The sequence below is a fragment of the Mustelus asterias genome, chromosome 16 (genome assembly GCF_964213995.1).
Source record: "Mustelus asterias chromosome 16, sMusAst1.hap1.1, whole genome shotgun sequence".
NCBI lineage: Eukaryota > Metazoa > Chordata > Chondrichthyes > Carcharhiniformes > Triakidae > Mustelus > Mustelus asterias.
The window spans coordinates 57607086-57631056 of NC_135816.1; the positions used below are offsets into that span (position 1 = coordinate 57607086).

A 23971-nucleotide genomic window follows, 5' to 3' on the forward strand; every position below is an offset into this window, starting at 1 on the left:
TCAATAAAACTGCTTTATTCTGGATAAAATGTCATACAATAAAATTCTAAAATAATATACTCAAATACTTTTGAAAGCTTTAGAAAGAGCAATCGAGTTTAAATAGTTTTGAAAGGGCCCTCATCCCTTGTTGACGTCAAATACATTTTAAATTATTAAAAAAAGGTTTAGCATAACACACAAACATTCACATAACAATGTTGTTTCACTTGTCTTGGGAATGGAAGAGGATGCAATAATATGGTTGCAGATTTCCACAAAGCTTAACACCAACATAGTGGGTTCAGCATACCAGTAAGCATGCTCTATGATTTTTGCTTAATGTTGTTACTGGCTTCATATTAATCATTTACTTCACATTTGCATATGTCTAAAGATCTGGAAATGCAACACAACTTCTGCAGCCCTTCAATAACAAAGTCAAAATACAAGCTTTTGTATGGAAGGCAAGCTTTCTTTTCAAAATGGTCTTAAAGTGATGATGTTTTAAATGTACTGCAAATATTTGCTACTGCTTTGAACACAAAAACTTATTTTGATTAATGCGTTTCCATATTTTATAATTATTTTAGTAAGAAGCAATGCCATGCTGCTTTAAAAACTGACATTCAGCAACCTCGAGAAACCACACACTGGACAGAACTTTAACTGAGGTGTTTTAACCACCCCTGCAAATTGCCAAATATTACAACAATTACATTTTTTACTTTTACATCACTCTCTGTGGGAGAACATCTGGCCTCTGTTTAGCACTTTCCAGAGACAGCTTGCACTAAACCTGTTTCTCACAATGCAGAATTGTGCAAAAGTGCATGTTGGCAGACATGAGATAAGTCTAGAGTCGTTGGAAAGGATCTTTGGCATTTGCATGTCTGAACTGGCATTGCACCTTTGGTTGCATGGCAGAATTCAATAAGTATCAACCAGCTGAGGGAAGCCTCAAGCTAACACTGATGTAAACAACAAAAAAAAAATTGCAAAACTAAGTCTTGCAATTTAAGTGAATTCTACTAAGCAAGTTCTACTTCTTTGCAATAACAAGGAGTTCATGAGAGGACTAAAATGTTGTACAAAAATGAGAAAGAGGAAAGGCTACTTTCCTCAGTGAGGAATACACGAAACTGCTGTTGAAAGGCAGGAGGGGGAAATGGACTGGGGAAAAGACATGGAGAGCTTGACCTCATACTACCGAGCAGGATAAGATCTTGGGAGTTCAAGGCACAATTTTCTTAAACAGGAAATGTCCAGTACTGATCTGTGATCAGTAAATGCCAATGAGCATAGAAAAAAATCAGAGCTACTTCTTAGAAAGGAATAGTGCCACAGGACTAGCAGAGAGCTAATGTGATTCATATCTGTAAACATGAAGACAGAATAAGCCCAAGAAACTATCGACTAATCAGCTTAACATTGGTGGTGGCAAAGATAAAGAAATCCTTACTCGATGATGCAATAGAAAAACATATAGAAATTGAAAATATAAAATAACAGTAAGCACGGATTCTGAAAGGTGGTTATGCTTGATTAACCCTAATGAATTTTTGAACAAGTAACAGAAAGGGTAGATAAAGGTACTGTAGCAGATGTAATATGTTTAGACTTCCAAAAGTCCTTTAATAAGGTATCACATAGTAAATTCAATGTCAGAACATGTGGAGAGCAGCAGCAGAATGGGTAATATCTGGAATTAAGAATCTACTGATGACCATGAAACCATTGCCGATTGTCGGAAAAACCCATTTCGTTCACTAATGTCCTTTAGGGAAGGAAATCTGCCGCCCTTACCCGGTCTGGCCTACATGTTACTCCAGAGCCACAGCAATGTGGTTGACTCTCAACTGCCCCCCCAAGGGCAACTAGGGACAGGCAATAAATGCTAGCCCAACCAGCGACTCCCGTGTCCCATAAATGAATAAAGAAAAAGTAAGCTGGCTATAAAACTGAAAACAGATTAATTCAGAAGGCAAAAGACAAGAAGTAGTGTTTCTCAAGGACTGGAGTTGGGACCATAATTTACAGAATTTGGAATCAAAATTAAGATTTCAAAATTTGCAAACAAAACCGAATTAGTGTGTGTAGTTAACACAGGAGAGCTGAAACAAAATACAGGAAAACATTACTAAATTACAGAATGGGCACAAAATTGGCAAATGAACTACAATATAGAAAACTGTGAGGTGGTATATTTCAAGTAGAATCATAAAATCCCAACAGTGCAGAAGGAGGCCATTCAGCCCATCGAGTCTGCACCGACCACAATCCCACCCAGGATTGAACACTGTAACCCTACATATTTACCCTGCTAATCTCCCTGACTCTAGGGTCAATTTAACATAGCCGATCAACCTAACTTGCACATCTTTGGACTGTGGGAGGAAACCAGAGCCACCCGGAGGAAACCCACGCAGACACGAGGAGAATGTGCAAACTCCACACAGACAGAGACCCGAGGCCAGAATTGAACCTGGGTCCCTGGCGCTGTGAGGCAGCAGTGTTAACCACTGTGCCACCGTGCCACCCTGTAGTAAGTAGTAAGAATAAAGTTGTCATATATCCCTGGGATAGTAAGTGTCTAAGGGTAGAGGAACAGAGGGATCTGCAGATACAGATACACAAATCACTAACAAAGTAGGTTAATAAAGTCATAAAAAAGCAAACAAAAAGTACTGGGACCCATTTCTAGAAGGATAGAACTGAAAAACAGAGGTGTTAAACTTATGCATAAACTTGCCTGGACCACACTTGGATCACAGCAAATAGTTCTTACTCTTCATATTATGAAATGATATAGAGACATTGGAGAAGGTCTAAAAACAATTTACTATAATGATACCAAAACTACAAACTGAACCTATCAGGTAAGATTGAACATCCTGGAGCTCTTTTCTCCAGAAAAAAAGATTAAGGGGTCACTTAATAAAGCAGAGGTAGAGAAGATCTTTCACCATTCAGTGAAGCTAGAACTATGGGCCATGATAATCATTAATAATTCCAATGGGGAATTCAGAAAAAAAATTCTAATAGGGTGGTTAGAATGTTAAACTCACTATCTCAAAGAGTGGGTGAGGTCAATAGCATAGATGCATTTAAGGAAAAGCTAAATAAATAAATGAGGAAGAAAGCAATAGAAACATATGTTTGAAAAGGATTGGAGGAGGGTTGCGAGGTGTATTATTGCCAGTATGGATTTGTTTGGCAGAATGTCAAATTTCTGCCTGGTGAACATTATGTAAGACACCCTTTTAAAATCCATCTGGATGGATCCACTTCATGCAGTTCTGTCTGAAGAACTGTCCCCTGTTTGTATCTAGACAAGTTATTTCCAATTACACATTGGAGCAATAAGTTTCATGAAGTGCAATTTTGATATTTTTATTTCCAGAAAGTTCTCTTAACAATGCTGATTCATATTCTATCTTTATTTTTTTTAATCCACAGAAAATAAGGCAACGGTTATTAATGATATATTCAGCATGATCAACAGTACACAACTAGACATCAAGCATCAGTAGTTTGCAGATTTCAAATGTTCGTGGTAAACAAAATATCTCCCCAGTGGTTACCTGCAGTTAGTGAAACTGATGAATTATTTCAGTTTCCAAACATTTTATCATACTTGGGTTAACATTTATCCAGATGTAATGACAAAATAAAGCTTACGGTTTAACTGCTGGCCTTTACCTTCAACACCAGCAGCTCAAACCAACTTAAAACTTGTGTAGATTCTAATTGTAAACAAACACTTGCTATAGTATAGCAAAGATTGGAACAGATCAGTTTCTTCGGTGACTGGAAAAGCAATACTTTATAATTACAGTATTTAACCAAACTTTTCTACAGCACTTCCCTGGGCTGAGCTGTTACCAGAAATAACCATTATCTGTTATTGTTATTTGGATTCTGCACAAAATTGATGGAGTATGAGCCAGAGTTTGGATCCTTGTTTAACAGGAAGTTTTCAGTGGACAGGCCAAAGGGTCGAAGAACCATGTTGCCAAGATCTTTCAGCTTGCCTACAACAAAAAAGAAAATAGACTGTAGGGCGATATTTCAAGTTATCAAAGGACTTGGGCTACAGACAATTTTAAAAAAGGACAAGGTCAGTGAGAAATCTTTTTTGGTTTCAGAAATCAGACAAATCCTTGGCCAAAACATTCCACTGTCAATATTCAACTTGTTAAATAGCCCTACTACAAATTCACATTGCAACAAACTGTCCACAGATGATCAAGATGATGCAGCACAGTTCATAAGCAACTCACCGAATTGAATGAATTTTCTATAAAAGGAACACTACCAGCAAAGATTTAGTACAAACAACTTTCTTCACTTCAAACCACACTTGTGAGAGACGACAGGCAAGAGAGAGAATCCATAATATGAAAGATTTTGCATATAAAACCAGTAAGTTAGATAAAATAGCATTTATCATGAAAATTTATTTGTTATTTCAGCATATTTTGCAGAAGAAGTGATTCAGAAGTCATATGTATGGAAACAAATTATGCAGGCACTGAACTGATAGGTGGAATCCATCAATATTAACAGCTGAACAAGAAAGAGGCTGCAACAAAGAGGAACATAATACTACTGGATGTCAATATCACAGCTAATAAGGAAAGGGTCAATAAGAAGAAAATGCTTAGGTGGGAGAAAGTGGTTAAACAAACAAACAATTTAGATATCAATGAATTCTACTTCCCCTTGTCCCTATCTCCCAACTTCCATCACCTCCACTCATTCCCCCAATCTTTCTCCTGTCCTTTCTTTAAGAGTTGACTCCTTGCTGGGATACAATTCCAAAGAATCGTGCTGTCAAGGAATCCTGACTTACCTGATTCCCAAACAGAGAGTGGGAACTACAAGTCCCAGCATGCCTTGGAGGTTTCCACAAGTGCAGGACTGTGAAATGACAGAACATGCACAGTCCAGCGTTTAGAGTTCTTTGGGCTGTGGACAAGGGCTCAGTGTGGCTGTGTGGGAAAAGAATGGTGCGAAAACCCAACTGTGGGACCCAGGAGTGGGTGACAGAACAAAGAGGAATCCCAGGACAGTGGACAGGGAGAGGTCCGAAAGAGGGAACCCAGGTAGAGGGGACATGGGAAGTTCCAGAGAGAGAGAGAACCAGGAAAGGAGCCAGTAATGAAACAAAAATGCCCCCTCTCCATTGCAGATAAGAAATTGGTCATTAGGTGTGAGGCACTCTCGTTGTTGCTGTACATGGCATAGGTCTGGCCCATTCCTCATGCCTGCACTGTGACAATCAACCAAGCCACTTTCCGCTTCATTTGGGGGTCAAAATGGGCTGCGTTTGAAGGGGTGCAATGGACAAACCTCTAGATAAAGGCGGTAAAAAAAAACATGCTCAACATTGCCCTATTGCAGATGGCCAACTTTGTGTGTGGCTGCATCAAGCTGTGCGTAGAGCCTCAGTACACAAATATCAAGTGTCACAGCAAAGAGACAATTCATTACATTGGAAATTAGTATTACCCAGCTCAAAAAGAGAAAACCCTCATGAGTAAACCCTTTCATTTTATTTATAAAATTCCATTCTCTTCAATCACAATTGGAATATGGTCACCTGCTGGCCACATTAAAAACTGTGGGGTGACAACTGAAACCATTTATTTTATTATTTCACGTGAAGTGCACTGCTGGGCATGCCAGCATTTTACTGCCCCTCTTTAATTGCTACCAGGTGGTGGTGAGCCATTGTCTTGAACTTCTGTGATCCATGTGGCATGGATACGCCCACAGTGTTGCTATGGAGAGAGTTCCATGTTTCTGAACCAGCGACAGTGAAAGAATCATGATATCGTTCCAAGTCAGGATGATCTGTGACTTGGAATGGAACCTGTAGTTAGTGGTGTTCCCATGCATCTGCTATTCTTGTTCTTCTAGGTGGTAGAGGTCGAAAGGTGCTGTCAAAGGAGCCTTGGTAAGTTGCTACAGTGCAGCTTGTAGATGATACCCACTGCTACTATGGGATGATGGTGAAGGAAGTAGATATTGTAGTTAATGGATGGGATGCCAATTAAGCGGGCTGCTTTGTCCTGGATAAAGCCGTGCTTCTTGCATGTTGTTGGAACTGCACTCATCCAGGTAAATAGAGAGTATTCCATCACACTCCTGACTTATGCCTTCTAGACCTTGGACAGCTTAGTCAGAAGGTGAGCTACTTGCCGCAGAATTTCAAGCCTCAGGCCTGCTCTTGTAGCCACAGTATTTATATCACTGGTCCAGTTCAGTTTCTGGATAATGGTAACCCCTAGGATATTAGAAGTGGGGATTCAGTGCGGGTCATACTATTGAATATCATGGGGAGATGGTTGTATTCTCTTGCTGGAGGAGGTCATTTCCTGGCACTTGTGTTGCGCGAATGTTACTTGCCACTTATCAGCTGAAGCCTGAATGTTGTTAGGGAAAGATGTTTCCATTAGTAGGAGAGACTAGGATCTGAGGGCATAGCCTCAGAGTAGAGGGATGATTCTTTGGAACAGAGATGAGGAGGAACCTCTTCGGTCAGAGGGTGGTGAATCTATGGAATTCTTTGCCACAGAAGGCTATGGAGGCCAGGTCATTGTGTGTATTTAAGACAGAGATAGATAGGTTCTTGATTGATAAGGGGATCAAAGGTTACAGGGAAAAGGCAGGAGAATGGGGTTGAGAAACTTAACAGCCATGATTGAATGGTTGAGCAGACTCGATGGGCCAAATGACCCAATTCTGCTTCTATATCTTATGGTCTTAGCCTTGCTGCAGATTGGCACTGACTACTTCAGTAGCTGAGGAACCGCGAATGGTGCTGAACATTCCCACTAATGACCATATCATAGAAGGAAAGTCATTGAAGCAGCTGAAGATGATTGGGCTGAGGACACTACCCTGAGGAACCCCTGCAACATTATCCTGAAACGGAGATGATTGATCTCCAAAAATTACAACCATCTTCCTTTGTATTAGGTATGTATGACTCTGACCATTGGAGAGTTTCCCCACAATTCCCATTGACTCCAGTTCTGCTAGGGCTCTTTGATGCCACCTTCAGTCAAATGCGACCTTGATGCCAAGGGCAGTCACTCTTATCTCATATCAAGTGCAGCTTTGCTGTCCATGTTTGAACTAAGACTGTAATGAGATTAGAAGCGGAGTTTCCCAGATGGAACCCAAACTGAGCATCAGTAAGCAGATTGTTTCTAAGTACGTGCTGCTTGATAGCACTGCCAGTGACCTCTTCCACCACTTTGCTGATGATCAAGAGTATACTGATGGGTCAGTAATAGGCCATGTTGAATTTGTCCTGCTTTTTGTGGGCAGGACACACCTGGGCAATTTTCCATATGGTTGGGTAGATGTCAGCATTGCAGTTGTACTGGAACAGCTTGGCTGAAGGACAAAGCTAGTTTTGGAGCACAAGTCATCAGTACAATTGCTGGAATGTTGTCAGGGTTCATAGCCTTTACAGTACACAGTGCTTTATCTATTTCTTGTTATCATGTAGACTGAATTGAATTGGCTGGATACTGGCATCCGTGATGCTGTGGACCTCATGAGTGTTAAGATCAATGGCAGTAAATGGTGAAGGGATAACACAGCTCGTATCTACTTCAGCAAGTTTATTCTTCATACAGCTCAGTAGAGTTGCAAACTGATTATGGTTCCCCCAGACCCAACTGTTCCAGCTGTGTTCTCTTTTGGAGATTAAGCCAATTATCATCACCTACCGCTAACAATGCAATTAGCTTTACAATGCAATTGCTGACACATTGGAGGCCAAGATGGATCATTCACTTGGCACTTCCTGATGGAGATGGTTCCAAATGCTTCAGCCTTGTCTTTTGCACTAATGTGTTGGGCTCCATCATTATCGAGGATGGGAAAATTTGTGGAACTGCCATCCCCAGCGAGTTGTTGGATGGTCTATCATCATTCATGACTGGATGTGGCAGGACTGCATAGCTTTTCCTGATCCTTTGGCTGTGGGATAGGTTAACCCTGTCTGTTGCACGCTGCTTTTGCTGTTTGACGTGTAAGCGGTCCTATGTTGTAGCTTCATCAGGTTGACACCTCATTTTTAGGAATGCCTGGTGCTTGCTCCTGGCATGCCTGCCTGCACTCTTTATTCAACCGGGGTTGATCTCCCAGTTTGATGGCACTGGTAGAGTTGATGATATGCTGGACCACAGAATGTGGCTGGATTTTATGGTGCTGATATTGAAATGATCTCAAATTTATTGAAGTAGTCTATAAAATCGGATGAACAGCCTGGAATTTGGATGAACAGTGGCACAACAGAGCGGCACGGTGGTTAGCACTGCTGCCTCAAGCTCCTGGGATCTGGGTTCAATTCTGGCCTCGGGTGACGTGACTGGGTGGGTTTTCTCCGGGTGCTCTGGTTTCCTCACACAGTCCAAAGATGTGCGGGTTAGGTTGATTGGCCATGGTAAATTGCCTCTTAGTGTCAGGGGGCTAGCAAGGTAAATACATAGGGTTATGGGGATGGGGCTTGGGTGGGATTGTTGTCAGTTCAGGCTTGGTGGGCCGAATGGCTTCCTTCTGCACTGTAGGAATTCTATGACAACATAATATAACATCACAGTTATACACTGTGACAGTACCTTTCAAGCCCACAACCTCCACCACCTAGAAGGACAAAGACAGCACCTGCAAGTTCCCCTCCAAGTCACACAGCATTCTGACTTGGAATTATAATCGCTGTTCCTTCAATGTCACTGGGTCAAAATTCTGGAACTCCCTCTCTCTCAGCACTGAATGTACCTACATCACATGGACTGCAGTGGTTTAAGAAGGTGGCTCATCAACCCCTTCTAATGGGCAATGAGAGATGGCCAATAAATGCTGGCCTAGCCAGTGATGCCCACATCCCCAAAAGAATTCATAAAAAAAAGGTCATTCCACTAGCAATCCAGAAACAGACTTCCTTTTTCATGCAATGATGATGATTTGGTCAACTATATAAATGTACAATAAATAAAGAGATTCATTTTTGTTTTAAACTCATGGATACAAAGTATGATGGAAGATTGATTAAAAACAATTCAGTTAGAATTTCATTAGATAATTCACAAGACAATTTTACTCAGACATTTGAGGATTGAAGCCAAAATTAGCTGACACTCATCATCTTGGCTCACATATGGGTAATCATATTTGACTAAGATGCTAAAGTACTGCAGCTTTCATGGAACAATATTCCACTGTGCGTGGAGTTATCTATTGGAGTGCTGGAAGATCAAAAAGTAGAGGACATGGAGGGGGAGGCAAGGGAAGAAAACTACTCTTTGTCTTTGGAATATTTCATAGAATCATACAGTGCAGAAGAGGCCCTTTGGCCCATCGAGTATTTTACTTTAAATACACCTTACACTTGACCAATATTTCTTCTGTAGGATGCTATTTGAATGGAGTTTAGCAGAGGATATGGATCTGTGGCACTTAGTTGAAAATCTGGTTCAGCAAGTTACAAGAATGGTTGATGTGGAGGAAACAGGAAAATTGAGACTAGTAGGAAGTTGTAGGTACTCACTCTGAGTATTTCGACTTAAGCAATGCTATTTTTGGCCACTGAGTATTTGAACTGTATCACAGAACAGCATGGAATAGGCAGTCGTCATTTTCTCCATTGGCTCTTTCAGAGAATAATAGTTCTTCCCACCCCCCCTCTCTCTCTCCCCCCCCCACCCCCCTATATTTTTACATTTTTGTTTCTCCTTCGCATAGTTATCCAATTCTCCTCTGAAGGCTACCTTTGAATCTGCATTCACCACTCTTCAGTCAGTGTACTGCAAATCCTAACCACTGGTTATGCAGAACATGTTTACCTCATGTTGACTCTACTTCTTTTGTCAGTCACCTTAAAATCTGTGCCAATTGACACAGTACTGTCCTAGTCCTGAACCGTGGGAACTCCAGACTGAAAAACAACCCTATGTTTCCCATTGATTCACTAACTTTGTGTCCACGCTGCCACTATACCTTTTAACATGAGCTTCAATTTTGCCGATAAGCCCAATATGTGGTCGCTAATCAAATGCTCTTTTAAAATTCTATAAATATCAACTGCTCTGCCTTCATCCGCCTAAAAGAAAGTGAATCAAGTTTGCCAAACGTGATTTGCCCTAAATAAACCTATAAAAGCTCTCATTTATTCATCCATGCTTGTCCAGGTGGCTGTTAATTGTCTGCAAGAACATTTCTAAGGATCTCCTATACAGCACTAAGCTGACTGCGATTGCCACGTCTTGTATTATGAACAAGGGTACAACATTTGCAACCCTCCACTTCTCTGGCATCACCCATGTATCTGAGAATGATTAGAAGATTGTGGTCAGCACCTCTGCAATGCCACCTTTACTTCCCTCAGTGACATAAGATGCATCCCATTCAGACTCATCTTGTCTTGTTCTACTTTTATCACACCCAATATCTTGACACCCTTCTCCTATACCATTGCTTTGGCAAAATCGTCTTCCTTGGTAAACACTGACGGAAACTACTCATTTAGTACCTCAGCTACTCTTCATGCCTTCATCAACAGGTTTCCATTTTGGTTTCTAATCCACATCACCACACGTCTGACAAATTTCCTCGTGGATAATTAACAGCTACTTGGATGAGCACGGATTAGTAAAGGGGAGTCTGCATAGATTTGTTTAGGAAAATCATGTTTGACAAACTTGATTTACTTTCTTGTGGATAGGTGGCAAACCTTTCACTGTTAATAGACTTAAAGAGCAGCTTTGATCAGCTGCCAACCTACTTTCATTTTGTCTATTCGTTTCTCTTATTTCCTTGATCATTTCTCCTATGAACTCCTGTATTCAGCCTGATTGTCGCTTGTCTACCCTCAACTCCTTCCTCATCTAGGGGTTCTGGCTTTGGCTGCTCTCCCCTTCTGCATTGTGGGCATGTACTGAACAGTACCCAAGGATCCAGGGTCTTTTTAAAGGCTGGCCATTGCACCATTATATTTCCTCCCTCCAGTCTTTGGCTCCAATTTATCCGGGATAAATCCTTCCTCAATTTGCTGAAATTATTCCCTTCTCCAGTTTAATTCTTTTATCCTAGGTTGTTCCTTGTCCTTCACCATGATCAATCTAACCTCTACAATATAAAAGCAAAAACCTGCAGAGTATGGAACTGTGAAATAAAAACAGAAGGTCTGGCAGCAACTGTGGATAGAGAAACAGTTAACTTTAGAGTCTATATGACTCATCTTCAAACTTTAGAATACTATGATCACTATTCCAGAAATGCTCCCCATTGTGGCATTCTCCACTTGACCAAGAACTCAAGAACTAAATCCAGCAATATTTCCTTCAACATTGGGTTAAAAACATATGGATTAAGAAAAATCTGCTGAAAAAACTTCAGAAATTCCTTCACTCATACACCCTTAACATAATCACTGCTCCACTCAATATTGAGGTAGTTGAAGTCTCACATTTCCTTGCAAATCAGCTCCACTTTTTCCTTCTCACTATTATGTGGCCTATAAAATACACCAAGTTGCATAATAACTTTTCTGCTTCTTAACTCCAACCAATTAGATTCTGCAGTTGACCCCTCAAGGACATGCTTTCTTTCTAATATTGTGGGTAGTAAAAGAAGGATTTACAGATATCCCTCATTTCGACCAGCACAATTAAAAAAAAACTATGAAATTAAAAAATAAATGTTCACATTTGGTGAAACTATAAATTATATGTTCTCATAATGAAAAAGAGGAAAAATCATGATAGTAAATCTACTGCTTAAAAAAAACTGAACTAATTTTAGCTAATGCTGCAGAAAATCTCCCACAGGCGTTCCCCTAGTAACCGAGCTGCCAAAGAACAGACCTAAACAAAGCAATTAAAACCGTCCCTGCATTCACAGCCATGACAACCAAAGAACCATTTTTTTGCTGCTCTAAAAAGAGATCACATCTTCTATAACATTATATTACTAAATATATCACCTTGATGTGCAACAAATCTGTATCAGTCTTGGTTGCATTTAATTGAATCAATCTAAACTCAAATACTCATCATATGCATTGAAAGAGAACATATTCTAGTAAGAACAGTAAAGCAATGTATTTATTAAAAATAACTGCCACTTAGCAACTGAAGGCTAACTAACTACTTCCCTGTTAACTGAAGCAATTACTTATTTTTTTACAGCAAGTCAATGGATTTATGGATGGATCCAATGGCTAAACATCACTATTACCAATACATTTGTTTAGTTGGGTCTACCTATTAGCTAAGTATTATATTGACTAAGTTTTTGCATCCTCCATAAAATTTTGGAATAATTTCTCATTCATTTGTTCTCTCCCTCATCCCCACAGAATCCCTACATTCTGCACTGTAGGGTTCTATTGCAGAAGGAGGTCATTCGGTTCATTGAGTCTGCACTGACTGTCTGAAAGAGCATCTTACGCAGGCCCAACCCCCACCCCATCCCTGCAACCCTGCGCATTTATCATGGTTAATCCACCCAATCTACATATCTTGAGACACTAAGGGTCAATTTAGCATGGCCAATCCACCTAACTGCACATCTTTGGACTGTAGGAGGAAACTGAAGCACCCGGAGGAAACCCACACAGACGGGGAGAAAGTGCAAACTCCACACAGTCACCCAAGGCCGGAATCGAACCTGGGTCCCTGGCGCTGAGAGGGAGCAGTGCTAACCACTGTGCCACCTTGGTTAAAAATTGGGAAGCTCGATGGGCTTATCAAACGAGATGACTCAAAGTTTCTGCTATTACTGCAAAATGGCTGCCAGGGAAATAAAAAATCAAATTAAACCAATAGTCTTCTGACTGTGCCAATTCAGAGGGGAAAGCATTGGTTTGTTAATAATCCTGTGATTCTTCTGAAATAGGGCACTCTACCTACCTACAGCTTTGGCTGTAAACATTTTATGCACGTCATAACATGGCAAGTTAAATATACCTGTGCTACCAAAGTACCAACTCCCAAAACACATACACTTTCTAGCTGTTCTTCCCTCCAAAGATACTGTCTAATCTAGTGAGTATCTCCAACATTTACTTTTTATAGTTCAAACTTCCAAAATGTACAGTACATTTTCTAACAATGATCATGAGATATTGATTAGCTTTAGGAACCCCACTTCTCCAACTCAGGACACTGACACCGAATGTAGTGTCCCAAGGCTGCCTTAGTTACGATCTGCACACCCTGCCCTGACCAAGGAGGATCAGATCTAAGATCTTCCTTTTACGTGCTACTCATTATTACTGTCAGTACATTTATCAGGGAGCCAGTTAATAAAAGGCTCAGAAAGATATAAGAAATAGGAGCGCATGAGGTACAGCAACTTGGTGCAGAGTGTGATTTGGGCAGTAGTTTTCTATGAACTCAAGTTGGGAGATTAACCAGAAAAGTACTGCAACAGTCGAATTTTGAGCTAACAATATCATAGATAAAGGTTTCAGCAGCAGATAAGCTGAGGCAAAGACAAAGACAAGTTATAGTTTGAAGATGGTCTTTGTGATAGTGAATAAAAGGTTGGACATAAAGCTCAGAGTCAAATAGAACACACAAGTTGCTAATTTGTTCCCTCAGATGAGACCAAGGAGGGTTGGAATTGCTGGTGTGATAACTAAGTTTCTATTGGGGCCCCAACACAATGGCTGTATTAGAAGAAAATGTGACTCAACAAGAATTAACTGTTACATAACAAGCCTGACACCCCAGAGGAAGCAAAGGAGTGAAAAGGTGGCAAAACAGAGCTAGATGTCATTAGTGTACATATTGAACTAGTGTTTATGGCTTTAGGTGATGCTACTGAGGAACAGCATATGTATGTGAATTAGAAGGGGGTCAAATGGAGATCCTTAGGAAATTCCACAAATAACAGTGCTGGTAAGTAAGATAAACCACTGCAGGAGATGCAAGACCAAGTAAAACCAAGAGAGGACAATTCCACTCAATTGGATGACGGAACAAAATTAAATAAGGATGTCGACAAACCCCAAAAAAGAACAGGTTATTTACACATGTACATGGATCGGTGGAGAACAGAGGAGGATGGTAAATATTACACAATGCTGTCAACCGCAAACTAGGCAAGTTCCTTTACAAGGTCAAGATTTTTTTAAAATCCTTTTTTTTTAAGCATAGATTACAAGTATTGTGGGTGAGCTTTACAATACATAGCTTATGCTGAATCTACATGGTCAATAAACGTAAAGTGAAATACATGTTCCATTTCCCACCACTCAACCCATGACCTGATAACCAAATACAGTACTGTGATGCCACATGTGTGTTTGGGAAACAAAACTCTGTTTTATGTTGGGGTGAAAGGTCCTTTTAAGAACTTGGTTTTTGAGAGAGGAAAGTTTGTGTAAAAAGCACCTTGCTTCCAGGAAATGATCTTGTGACCAAGTTATGCTCGAGATAAATAATAGAAAGGAAGGAAGGAAGGATGTCCTTGCTAAAGAGGGAGCACAGCGAAGGTTTACCAGGCTGAATCCTGGGATGGCAGGTCAGTCATATGAGGAGAGACCAAGTTGGTTAGGATTATATTCACTTGAGTTTAGAAGAGTGAGGGGGGATCTCATAGAAACTTATAAAATTCTAATAGGGTTAGACAGGGTAGATTCAGAAAAAATGTTACCAATGGTGGGGAAGTCCAGAACTAGGAGTCATAGTTTGAGGATAAGGGGTAAACCTTTTAGAACTGAGGTGAGGAGAAATTTCTTCACCCAGAGGGTGGCGAATGTGTGGAATTTCCTACCACAGAATGTAGTTGAGGCCAAAACGTTGTCTGATTTCAAGAAGAAATTAGATATAGCTCTTGGAGAGAAAGGGATCAAAGGATATGGGAGGAAGGGGGAGATCGGGATATTGAATATGATCAGCTATGATCAAAATGAATGGCGGAGCAGGCTCAAAGGGCCAAATGGCCTACTCCTGCTTCTAGTTTCTATGCAAAATGGATCAACAGGAAATTAATTATAGAGATGAGTAGATTGTGAGATTGATTCTGTTTCAGACAGAGTTTTTGAGTTTAGAATAATCTGGCTGTAGAGTAAGAAACATGTCTTTCCAGCAGAATTGAGGTGGGATTCTGTGTGTTAGTTAAAAGTGTTGAAAACAGCTAAAATGAAGAACTCACAACAGTGAATTAAGATTCTAGGGATAGCCAAGCTGAGAAGAGAGAGAGTACTTGATGAAAGAGTTTAGAATTAAAGAACATTAGAACAGGAGAGTTCTGACCTAAAGTTCCTACACTTAAAATATTAGCAATGTATTGAACCGACAGTATACAACTGTGGGACATTTGGAGGAGATCTGAAGGGATAACCTTGCTGGAAGTCTCAGCCCTTACACAAATCTTTGAACTAGTACTCAGGCCAAGTGGTTAATCTTCCAATTTCAGGATGCAAGTCAAAGGATGTAGAAGGAAATTTCAGTTAAGAAGTTTGGTTTAGTGAATAAACAACTGTGTTTATTCCAATTTTAATACCTTTAATGTAATTGACTATTTAAGATAAGAGTGTAGTTAGTAGTATTCATGTTTTTTGATTTTTATGTGGAAGAATTATTTTGTTTTAAACCAGGAACCGTGTGGCTTCATTCTTTTAGTAAATACTGAATCAAAATATAATAAAATGTTACTGACTTCTACCAAGATCATAGCAATGCATCTACCAAGATCATAGCATTACAAAGAAAAATAATTCTGGGCATAACATTGACTCTTACTGAAGATGTACTTTAGGAGTATTATGCCATTGTAAAAGTATTTACCTAGCATTTCTTCCTTCATTTTCTCATTTCTTTCTTCAATCTGTTGTGGCAATCGCTATAGAGGAAAGGAGAATAAGTTAATAAATGTCAGCTTTGGCTTTCCCCAGTTATCATTCAAACATAAGTGCATATTTACCTTCACAACGTACATGAAGGAACAAACGTACCTAATCTGCAGGTTATGGAATCACAAAATAATGGATTAAACTAATTTTATTTGTTCAAATTAAGGTTTAGAGTCGGATAGAGGTCATAGCAAAGCACTACAGACTTTGCATCACAGTTCAGTTTTACAATCACTGCTTAGCCTGCTCCCTGCAGGTTCCATTTCAAAAACTCTATTTTTAGATAAAAATCTGATTTCAAGAAGTCTATTTTTCACGCCCCAGTTCCAAACTAGTTCAGTCTGTAGAAAAAAAGCTGCTTTCCCCCCCCTCCCCAAATTCTTTCAATTACTGAAAAAAGCAGCAAAAGAACGGAATAAAATGCTTCACTGCTGGCTCTAAACTCCATTTCAGTTTAAAGTGCTATCATTATTTATTTTGTTCAGTGTCAGTTCATAATTAAAATTCAACTGATTTTGCTACTTGGAGATTAAGTTTGGTGTTACAACTGCTACAATTACAATGTTATCTCAATACAAGCTGTCAAGTATTTCTCTCCAAAATGGAAGATGTGATCAGTAATTTGAGATTCATCTCATACCACCACAATAAAGGCCAGCATTGTGCATGAACGAAAATGCATTCCATTAATCCAAACCCATCAACATGGTCCAATTTTTAACAGTTAAGACTTTTACAGTGCTGCAAAAAAAACCCCCACAGGTGCTGGAAATCTGAAATAAAACAGAAAAATGCTAGAAACATTCAGCAGGGCAGGCATTATTTCTAACTCTGGGGATTGACTTCCACCGATATCTACTACAAGACCACAATTATCTTGATTACACCTCTTCCTTCTCACTTCACTTTCTGTAAGCATTCCATTCCTATCTTGGCACCTATACAGACATCACCACTTTCTCAATGGAAGTTTCTGAAACATCCTCCTTGCTCCTCAGCTGAGAATTCCCTTCCATCATCATAAATAGTACCAATGCTTCCAGGAAGAGAGGTTATTATGGGCTGGTACTTCTGATGGAGCTATCCTATTGATAGATAGATGACTTGCGCCACTGGTATCACCTGCCTTTTCTTCCACTAAGCTTTCCCACCAAGCCTGATTTTCTATATTCTGATTGTTCCCTCCGATTCTGCCATCAGTATTTATACACCCTCTCTATCTCAATTACATCTTTCATATTGCCTCATTTTGTAATGCCATCATCACTTACATCATTCAGCAATTTCCTGCCCTCCATCTAATCAGTCTTTTTTGTCTTCCTTGCCTCTTTTGCACTGGCTCAGATTCTTTTCCTAAGCTGCTCATCTGTGACATTCTCCCAGTTCTGACAAAAGGTAATTAACCTGAAATGTTAACTTAATTCCGCGTTCCACAGATGTGGCCAAAATATTGAGTGCTTCCAGCACTTTTGTGCTTGTACTCAATACTGATGCAGTAAGAGCTAGAATTAGCAACACAATTCCCATCCAGTTTCTCATCTCAGCCAGGTCAAATTGTGTGAATTTTAGAATGAAAGTGAGATTCTGTTGCATAGTGACGCTTCACCAACTATAATTTTAGTGAGCTCGAGGAGCTAAGTTATATGAACAGACTGAAAGACCACAGGAGCAGAAAGCAAAGTTAGAGATGTGATATTAGTGGAAGAAGATGGTCTAAAGACAGCCTTTTTAAGTTCAGTGGGGAGGGGCTTGTTGGTGAAAAAACATGTGGGTTATGAACAGGAGCAGAATGGTACCATGGCAAAAATTGTTACAATGTTGATAAGCATGCGAGTCGAAAGGTAACTGAGTGATGGGAGGGATTGAAAAAGAGTTGAGTCTTGTGAAATTCATATAATAGGGCGTGGATGGAAGATAAATAGAATGATAAGGTTAGGTTAAATAGAGACTTATTGGGAGCTGTGGTGGAGCAGAAGAGGATGGAGCAATGATGTCGGAGGCAGCATAAATGGTGACAGCCTTTGAAACAAAACAAATTCATCGGCTCATTGCACTTGGTGCTAAGAGTTGGGGAAGCAGGCAAAAGTGATTTCAGAAGTCGTTTCATCATGGTTAAAAAAAAAGTTGTCCATTGACTCTGCCCTCAACGATAGTCCTAGACTATTCAGAGGATTTAGCTGAGGAGAGTGAAACACAACAGGCCTTGATTTGGTCAAGCTCATTGTGTGTCAGTGCATTCAGGTTTGTGGCCAACAGATTTAAGGGAGCAAAGATACACACTGCATTGGATTATCAGGAGTGGCAGGCTAAGAACTGAGAAGACGTCAGCCAAGCCACTGATATAGATTGCTCTTAAATTAAGTACCAGGATTTCAAATAACCTATATTTTTATAGTTCCTTACTTGTCCTTAAGTTGTCTCACAGTCAATAGATTGCTATTTAGACAAATTCTTACGGAAGTTCAACGTTTGGTTAGGATCTAAATATTTACTGTTACTTAAACTTCTAATTTAAAATGTTAAATTTAAAATTTTCATTTTCATTAACAGATCACACTGCAACCAATTTTTTATTTCATAAAATGAAATGTAAATTTGCTGACATAACTTGATTCAGCAATAGCGTCAAGATAATTGTCTATATATTTATAAACTAAACCACCAATTTATAAATTAGTTGCAAATCAATTGATTTGGAAACTAGAAATATTCATGATGTTATAGGCAGCTTCAAACATTACTTCACAAGAAACTGGTGATTTAAAAAAAAACCTCAAACAGACAGGCCATTGAGAAGTGACCTTGCTTGTTTTTTTAAAGAATGCATAATGATAAGATTCATAGCGAAAAGACAAGACTGGGATAAGGTCAATGTCAGGAAGTTTCAGCATACTAACAGTGCCCGTTGTGGGATGGATTTCCCAATAGACTGGAAGCAAAACATCTCTGATGGAAGAAAAAAAAAATGGATATTGTAACGATAGAGAGGACTATTTACTCTTCCTAAATGAATGAGCTAACAAGGGCAAAATGGTTTTATTCGTATCCATCTTGTCGAGCAGCAGTGGTTGGATGACAGTGAACTTGCCTCTTAAAAGCCTGCAGTAGGTAAGGGAAGACTGAGGGGTTTATGGAGTTCAAAGAACAACATACAAGGGAGTATGCTTAATCAATACAACTTCAAGTGCAATTTTTATTGAAAGCCATTGCATACTGCTGTGTGGCTAAGCCCTACTTGAACATTTTTCTACTACTTACAAAATGTTTGAAACATTTTCACTTGAAAAATTACAACTCCACATTTTTAAATTTTCTGATGTAACACTGCAATTGCAAATGACAAATATTATCAATACATTTTGCACTACCTATCCACAGGCTAGCTTGCAGTCTAAGTGCTCTTGTGCACTGTACATAATAAAATATGCAAGCTATTCTTGTGGGAATAGTTAAAACATTGCACTTGTAACATTAGTTCCAGTTAGCTGCTCCCAACTACAACCAATGTATGAATGCTGCATCAAGCACTCTCTTTCACATCCATATAGAGACTGGATAACACATCATAATGCCACTTTAGATTGAAACTAGGTTTGGTCCTAAATCTGACATTCGCAATTAATAGAAAAGAAATTCTATTTGCCCCCAAAAAAGTTATGCAGCTCTGCACTACTTCTATTCATAGTCCAAATTTGCATTAGTGATTTGACTGGCCAAGAAAAAAAGCTACTCCATAAAATTGTTAACTAATATTAGTGAAATAATGACGAGATTTAACTGGCATTGGTGCATTTCCTGAACGAAATATAGAAAAAATATGAAAATTCATCAAATGAACTGCTTTACGCAAATATTTCACAAATTCAGAGTAATCAATCTTTACTATAAGTAAACCTTGCACCATTTACCATATGACCTGCCCAATTTCTAGGCAAGTAAGAAGATCAACAGATTACAACAGAGATTCTTTACTTTGCACACGAGCTATTGAAATGAAACAAGTTCCACAGCTTGATTCTTCTTTATTCAACAGGCATACTGTATATACACCATCATACTGATACAGCGAGGAGTTAGAGATAGCCAGCATGTATTTCAAAAGGTTCCAGTATGTTTGACAAACCTCGTTATGATGATTATGAGGTAACAACTGCAGAACAGATGGTAATTCAGCGACTCTATTGCATGTGGATTTGAGAAAAGGGAAGATTAAAGGGTCTAGAATTCGGATAGGATAGCAAACTGGTTTGAAAATTGGCTCGGGGGGAGAAATTTAAGAATCAAGACATTTTTTTTCCTCCTGAGTGGTTGGAGGACTGTGTTGGTATTCTACTTCTCTTCAAAATTGTCGCTTGAACTGGCGTACTACTGAAAAAGAGACACCATCAAGCTTTTTGCCTCGCACTCATCAGGACAGATTTGTAAGAATACTAAATTTCAAAGGGAATAACAATTTATAATGCACGAGAAGAAATTGCTGATTGGTAGAGTCATTGCCATGGAGAATGCACCAGGGAATAGTTAACTGCCAAGCTTTTGTTTAAATTCGAACGAGGCAGATAAACTCTGATTGGTCAAGGCATTGCCATGTGGAATGGACCAGGACTGGCAGTCACCCAAACTTTTGTGTTGTTGAAAAACGTGCAATACATGAATACGTTCTTTCTGTTTACAAAGGACAGGGCCCTGTGTCTGAATATATGTAGCTTCTAGAACACATAAGTGAGCCACACTATGAGTTTGGCTGATAATTTTAAATTGGTCATTAGTGTAATTCTTTCCACAATCAGGATTGTTTAGTACATATTGTTCAATTGGGGAATCAGATCTAGTGTTGGATGGACACTGTCCTGAGTTTTGCAAGCACAGCCTGGTTGAGTACGGTCAGAACTTTTCCTTTTGGAAAGAACAGAAGGGATGCGCTGTTTGATATGGCCCATCAGTCATTGGGACCTACAACCTACATACTTGCCAGTACAATGGCATTGGAATTCATATACCACATTACTCTTTTGTCTGGTAAAAAGTGCGTCTTTTTGATTTAATGACAGCATCCGGTTAGTGGCGAATAACATTTATGCTTCTACTGCATTGTAGCAGCATGAAACAAGTAGATTCACCTGTTGCTCAAATCCTCGAGACATCTTACCCTTTCAGGGCAACATAAGATTGATTGGACACTTTTCAGGATCAAAAGTGGTGGCCTTAAGTTCATTCATGAACATACACTAGTCAATGATCTGAACAGGGTGGCCATTATTCCACAGGATAGCTGTGATGCACCCTATTTCAGCAATAATCTAACATGGTGAGCAAATAGCTCCGTCCTATTTACGAGATTGCCGATAAGGCCACTCTTTTAAGCACATGGACTGTAGGAGTCTTAATGCATATATTGACCAGTGAAGGTGAGCTTGTGATAGGTAGTACTAGAGAATACACTGGTAGTATTCTAAACTAGTACATTGAGGAAAGGGAACTTACTTATTCCATTTCAAAGTTGAGTTTGGATGCAGGATGGAGTCCATTAAAGTGTGCTATTCAACCGTTTAACACACCCGCTTTGCCAATTCATGCTGTGCAGAACCTGTCACAGATAAAGCATAATGATGTGCAAGCCATACATATGTAGATGCAGTGAACTATGACAACAAACCTTACTATATCTACCAGGCAGTTCATTACTTTACACAAGTCCAACTTGCTTTCAAGTCGGGCTGTGTGGTCAACTTAGCTGCAGTTACAGGAGTATGAATTTGAACTTGTCATAAAGAACAGCGTACATTTTCTCGACATAATCATTAAGGATGGCTACACCAGTCCCTTTGTATGATAACGCAGATATGTATGTCTGCGTTGGCTTTAAATTCTCCCAACGTTACCAGACATTTGTGCTGCATGTGAAAATCAGTCAAATCATTGGGTATCCCACAATATGCATGCACTAGTTCAGCTAGGAACGCTTTCAAGGACTCAGCGTCTTAATTGGACACTGGTTTGTGGTGGGATAGCTAGGAATAGAGGAGTTTGAACTCAGCAAATACCTCTTCCGAGTTTGATGTGGGACAAAGGCACCCCAAAACTGAACAAACTCCTTGCTTTCAAAGAATACGTAATCAAGGAGATTTGCCAATGCGATGGCAGGTATGTAGACCGGATGTCCCAGTGACTGGTGGACCTTATCAAACAGCATGTCACAATAGGCAAAGTTCTGATAATACTCAACCAGCTTATGCTTGGAAAACTCGGAATGCAAGTGTCCAATATTAGATGTGATTCCGTGATTGAACATCATTTGTAAAACAATTCTGATACAACCAACTGAAGATGATCAGTCAGACTTGTAGTATGGCTCACTTACGCGTGCTAGAAGCTACATACATTCAGATACAGGGCCCTTGTCCGTTGCAAACAGAAATGTCATATTAACACATTATTCAATTAAACTAAAGCTTGGGGGACAGGCATTCCTTTGTTCATTCCCCATGGTAATGCCTTAACCAGAGTTGACCAGCCTGGTTTGAATTTAAACAAAAGCTTGCCAAGTTAACGGTTCCCTGCTGCATTCTCCAAGGTAATGCCTCAACCAGAGTTCACTTGCCAAACAATCAGCATCCTCTTCTCATGCAGTCTAAATTGTTGATTCCATTGAAATTTATATATCCTCGTGAATCACTCCCCATGAGTGCAAGACAAAGAGCTTCGGCTGCTTGCCTCTTTTTTCAACATACCCTGTTCACAATGTATGTCAATGATTTGGATACAAGCAAAGAGTGAGTGATTTTGAAATTTGAGGATATTACCAAAGTAGAGAGCACAGTTACTTAGAAAATGAAAGAAATTGTGAAGAAGATATCAGTACTGAGATGACAGAACAGGCTAAAATTTGGCTGATAGTGTCCAATGTCATTAAGTGTAATGTGATGCATTTTAGTTAACAAAAACAGCAGTAATTATATGCTAAGTGGAAGTAGACTCAGAATGACCTGGGGGTACAGGTTGTCATGAAATCAAAAATAATGCTTCAGGTTGATCAGACTGTAAATAAAGCCAATAGACTTCTAAATTTGGTCTTGAGGGATATAATTTTAAAAAACACAAGGTAATAGTGAGCCTTAATAAACTTCTTTCTGAAGCTTCATTTGGACCTTAAAAATATTACATGCCCTCTTTGGTGTCAATGGCAAATTTTAACAAACTCACATTTGGCCAAATAATTGAGATATACCGTCAATAGAAATCACCAATTACGCTGTGTGCAGTATTGAAACTTTAAAGAGTATAATAAAAATTCATTAGGTTGCAGAATTCACTTCCAGGGTGAGTAAATGTCAGTCGAACTCTCCTGAAGGGTAAATTTCAAGTTGGGTTGATTGGGCTAAATGGCCTGCTTCCATACTGTATTTCTATACATTACTATTGCTGGTTTATAAACTAAAAAGTAAATAAGTAGCTTACAATATGAAACAGTGAAGCGCGGCCCTTCACTAAACAACAGACAGCACTTACTTATTCTAAACACTAACTTCATAGAAGCATATTTTCCTTAAAACACTGAAGCCTCAAACTGATCTAATTTGTCTGCCAATCTGCATAACCTTAAACGCAACTTTGCGGAGCTGAAATAGTGCCTTTGGGTAAAAAAAAATACAAACATAACTGTAATCCCTCACAACTAGGTTAGAATAGCCACATACATTTTATCAGTTATTGGGAATGATTGTCAGCTACAACGGCCAATTGTAAAGAACAGAAACATTTTCTCAGCCCAAATCCCTAAAACCCAAGTATCCAGCTGAGCAAATTGAACAGAATAACAAGGCAACGAGATGCCACCCACTGCTTCTTAGGAATAAAATATCTCAAATGACACAATTTGCATGACAGACAATCATATGAATTGCCCCCATCTTGCAAAAAATTAGACATGACTGGTTTTGAACCCAAGAGACAGGGTTTTTTTTGTTTTAAATCCCTCTAGTCCTGTTTCTAATTGCAAATAGAATCCCAATCGAAAGTGATTCTTGTCACATTGTCTCAAGAGGACTGGAAAACTGCTGGTATATACAATCACAGTGTTGCACATAACAAATTCTCAACATCTTCAAG

At 39.4% G+C, this 23971-nt stretch overlaps 1 protein-coding gene across 1 annotated transcript in view; it reads right to left on the minus strand.

Moving 5' to 3' along the window:
• ttc1 (tetratricopeptide repeat domain 1) overlaps positions 1-23971 on the minus strand; it is a 60318-nt gene continuing 36347 nt past the window's right edge. The window contains exons 7-8 of the mRNA XM_078231170.1: positions 15798-15852; positions 1-4013 (exon numbers count right to left, since the gene is read on the minus strand). Of these exons, the coding sequence (XP_078087296.1) occupies positions 3877-4013; positions 15798-15852 (192 nt within the window). The 3' untranslated portion in view covers positions 1-3876. The remainder of the gene's footprint in view (positions 4014-15797; positions 15853-23971) is intronic.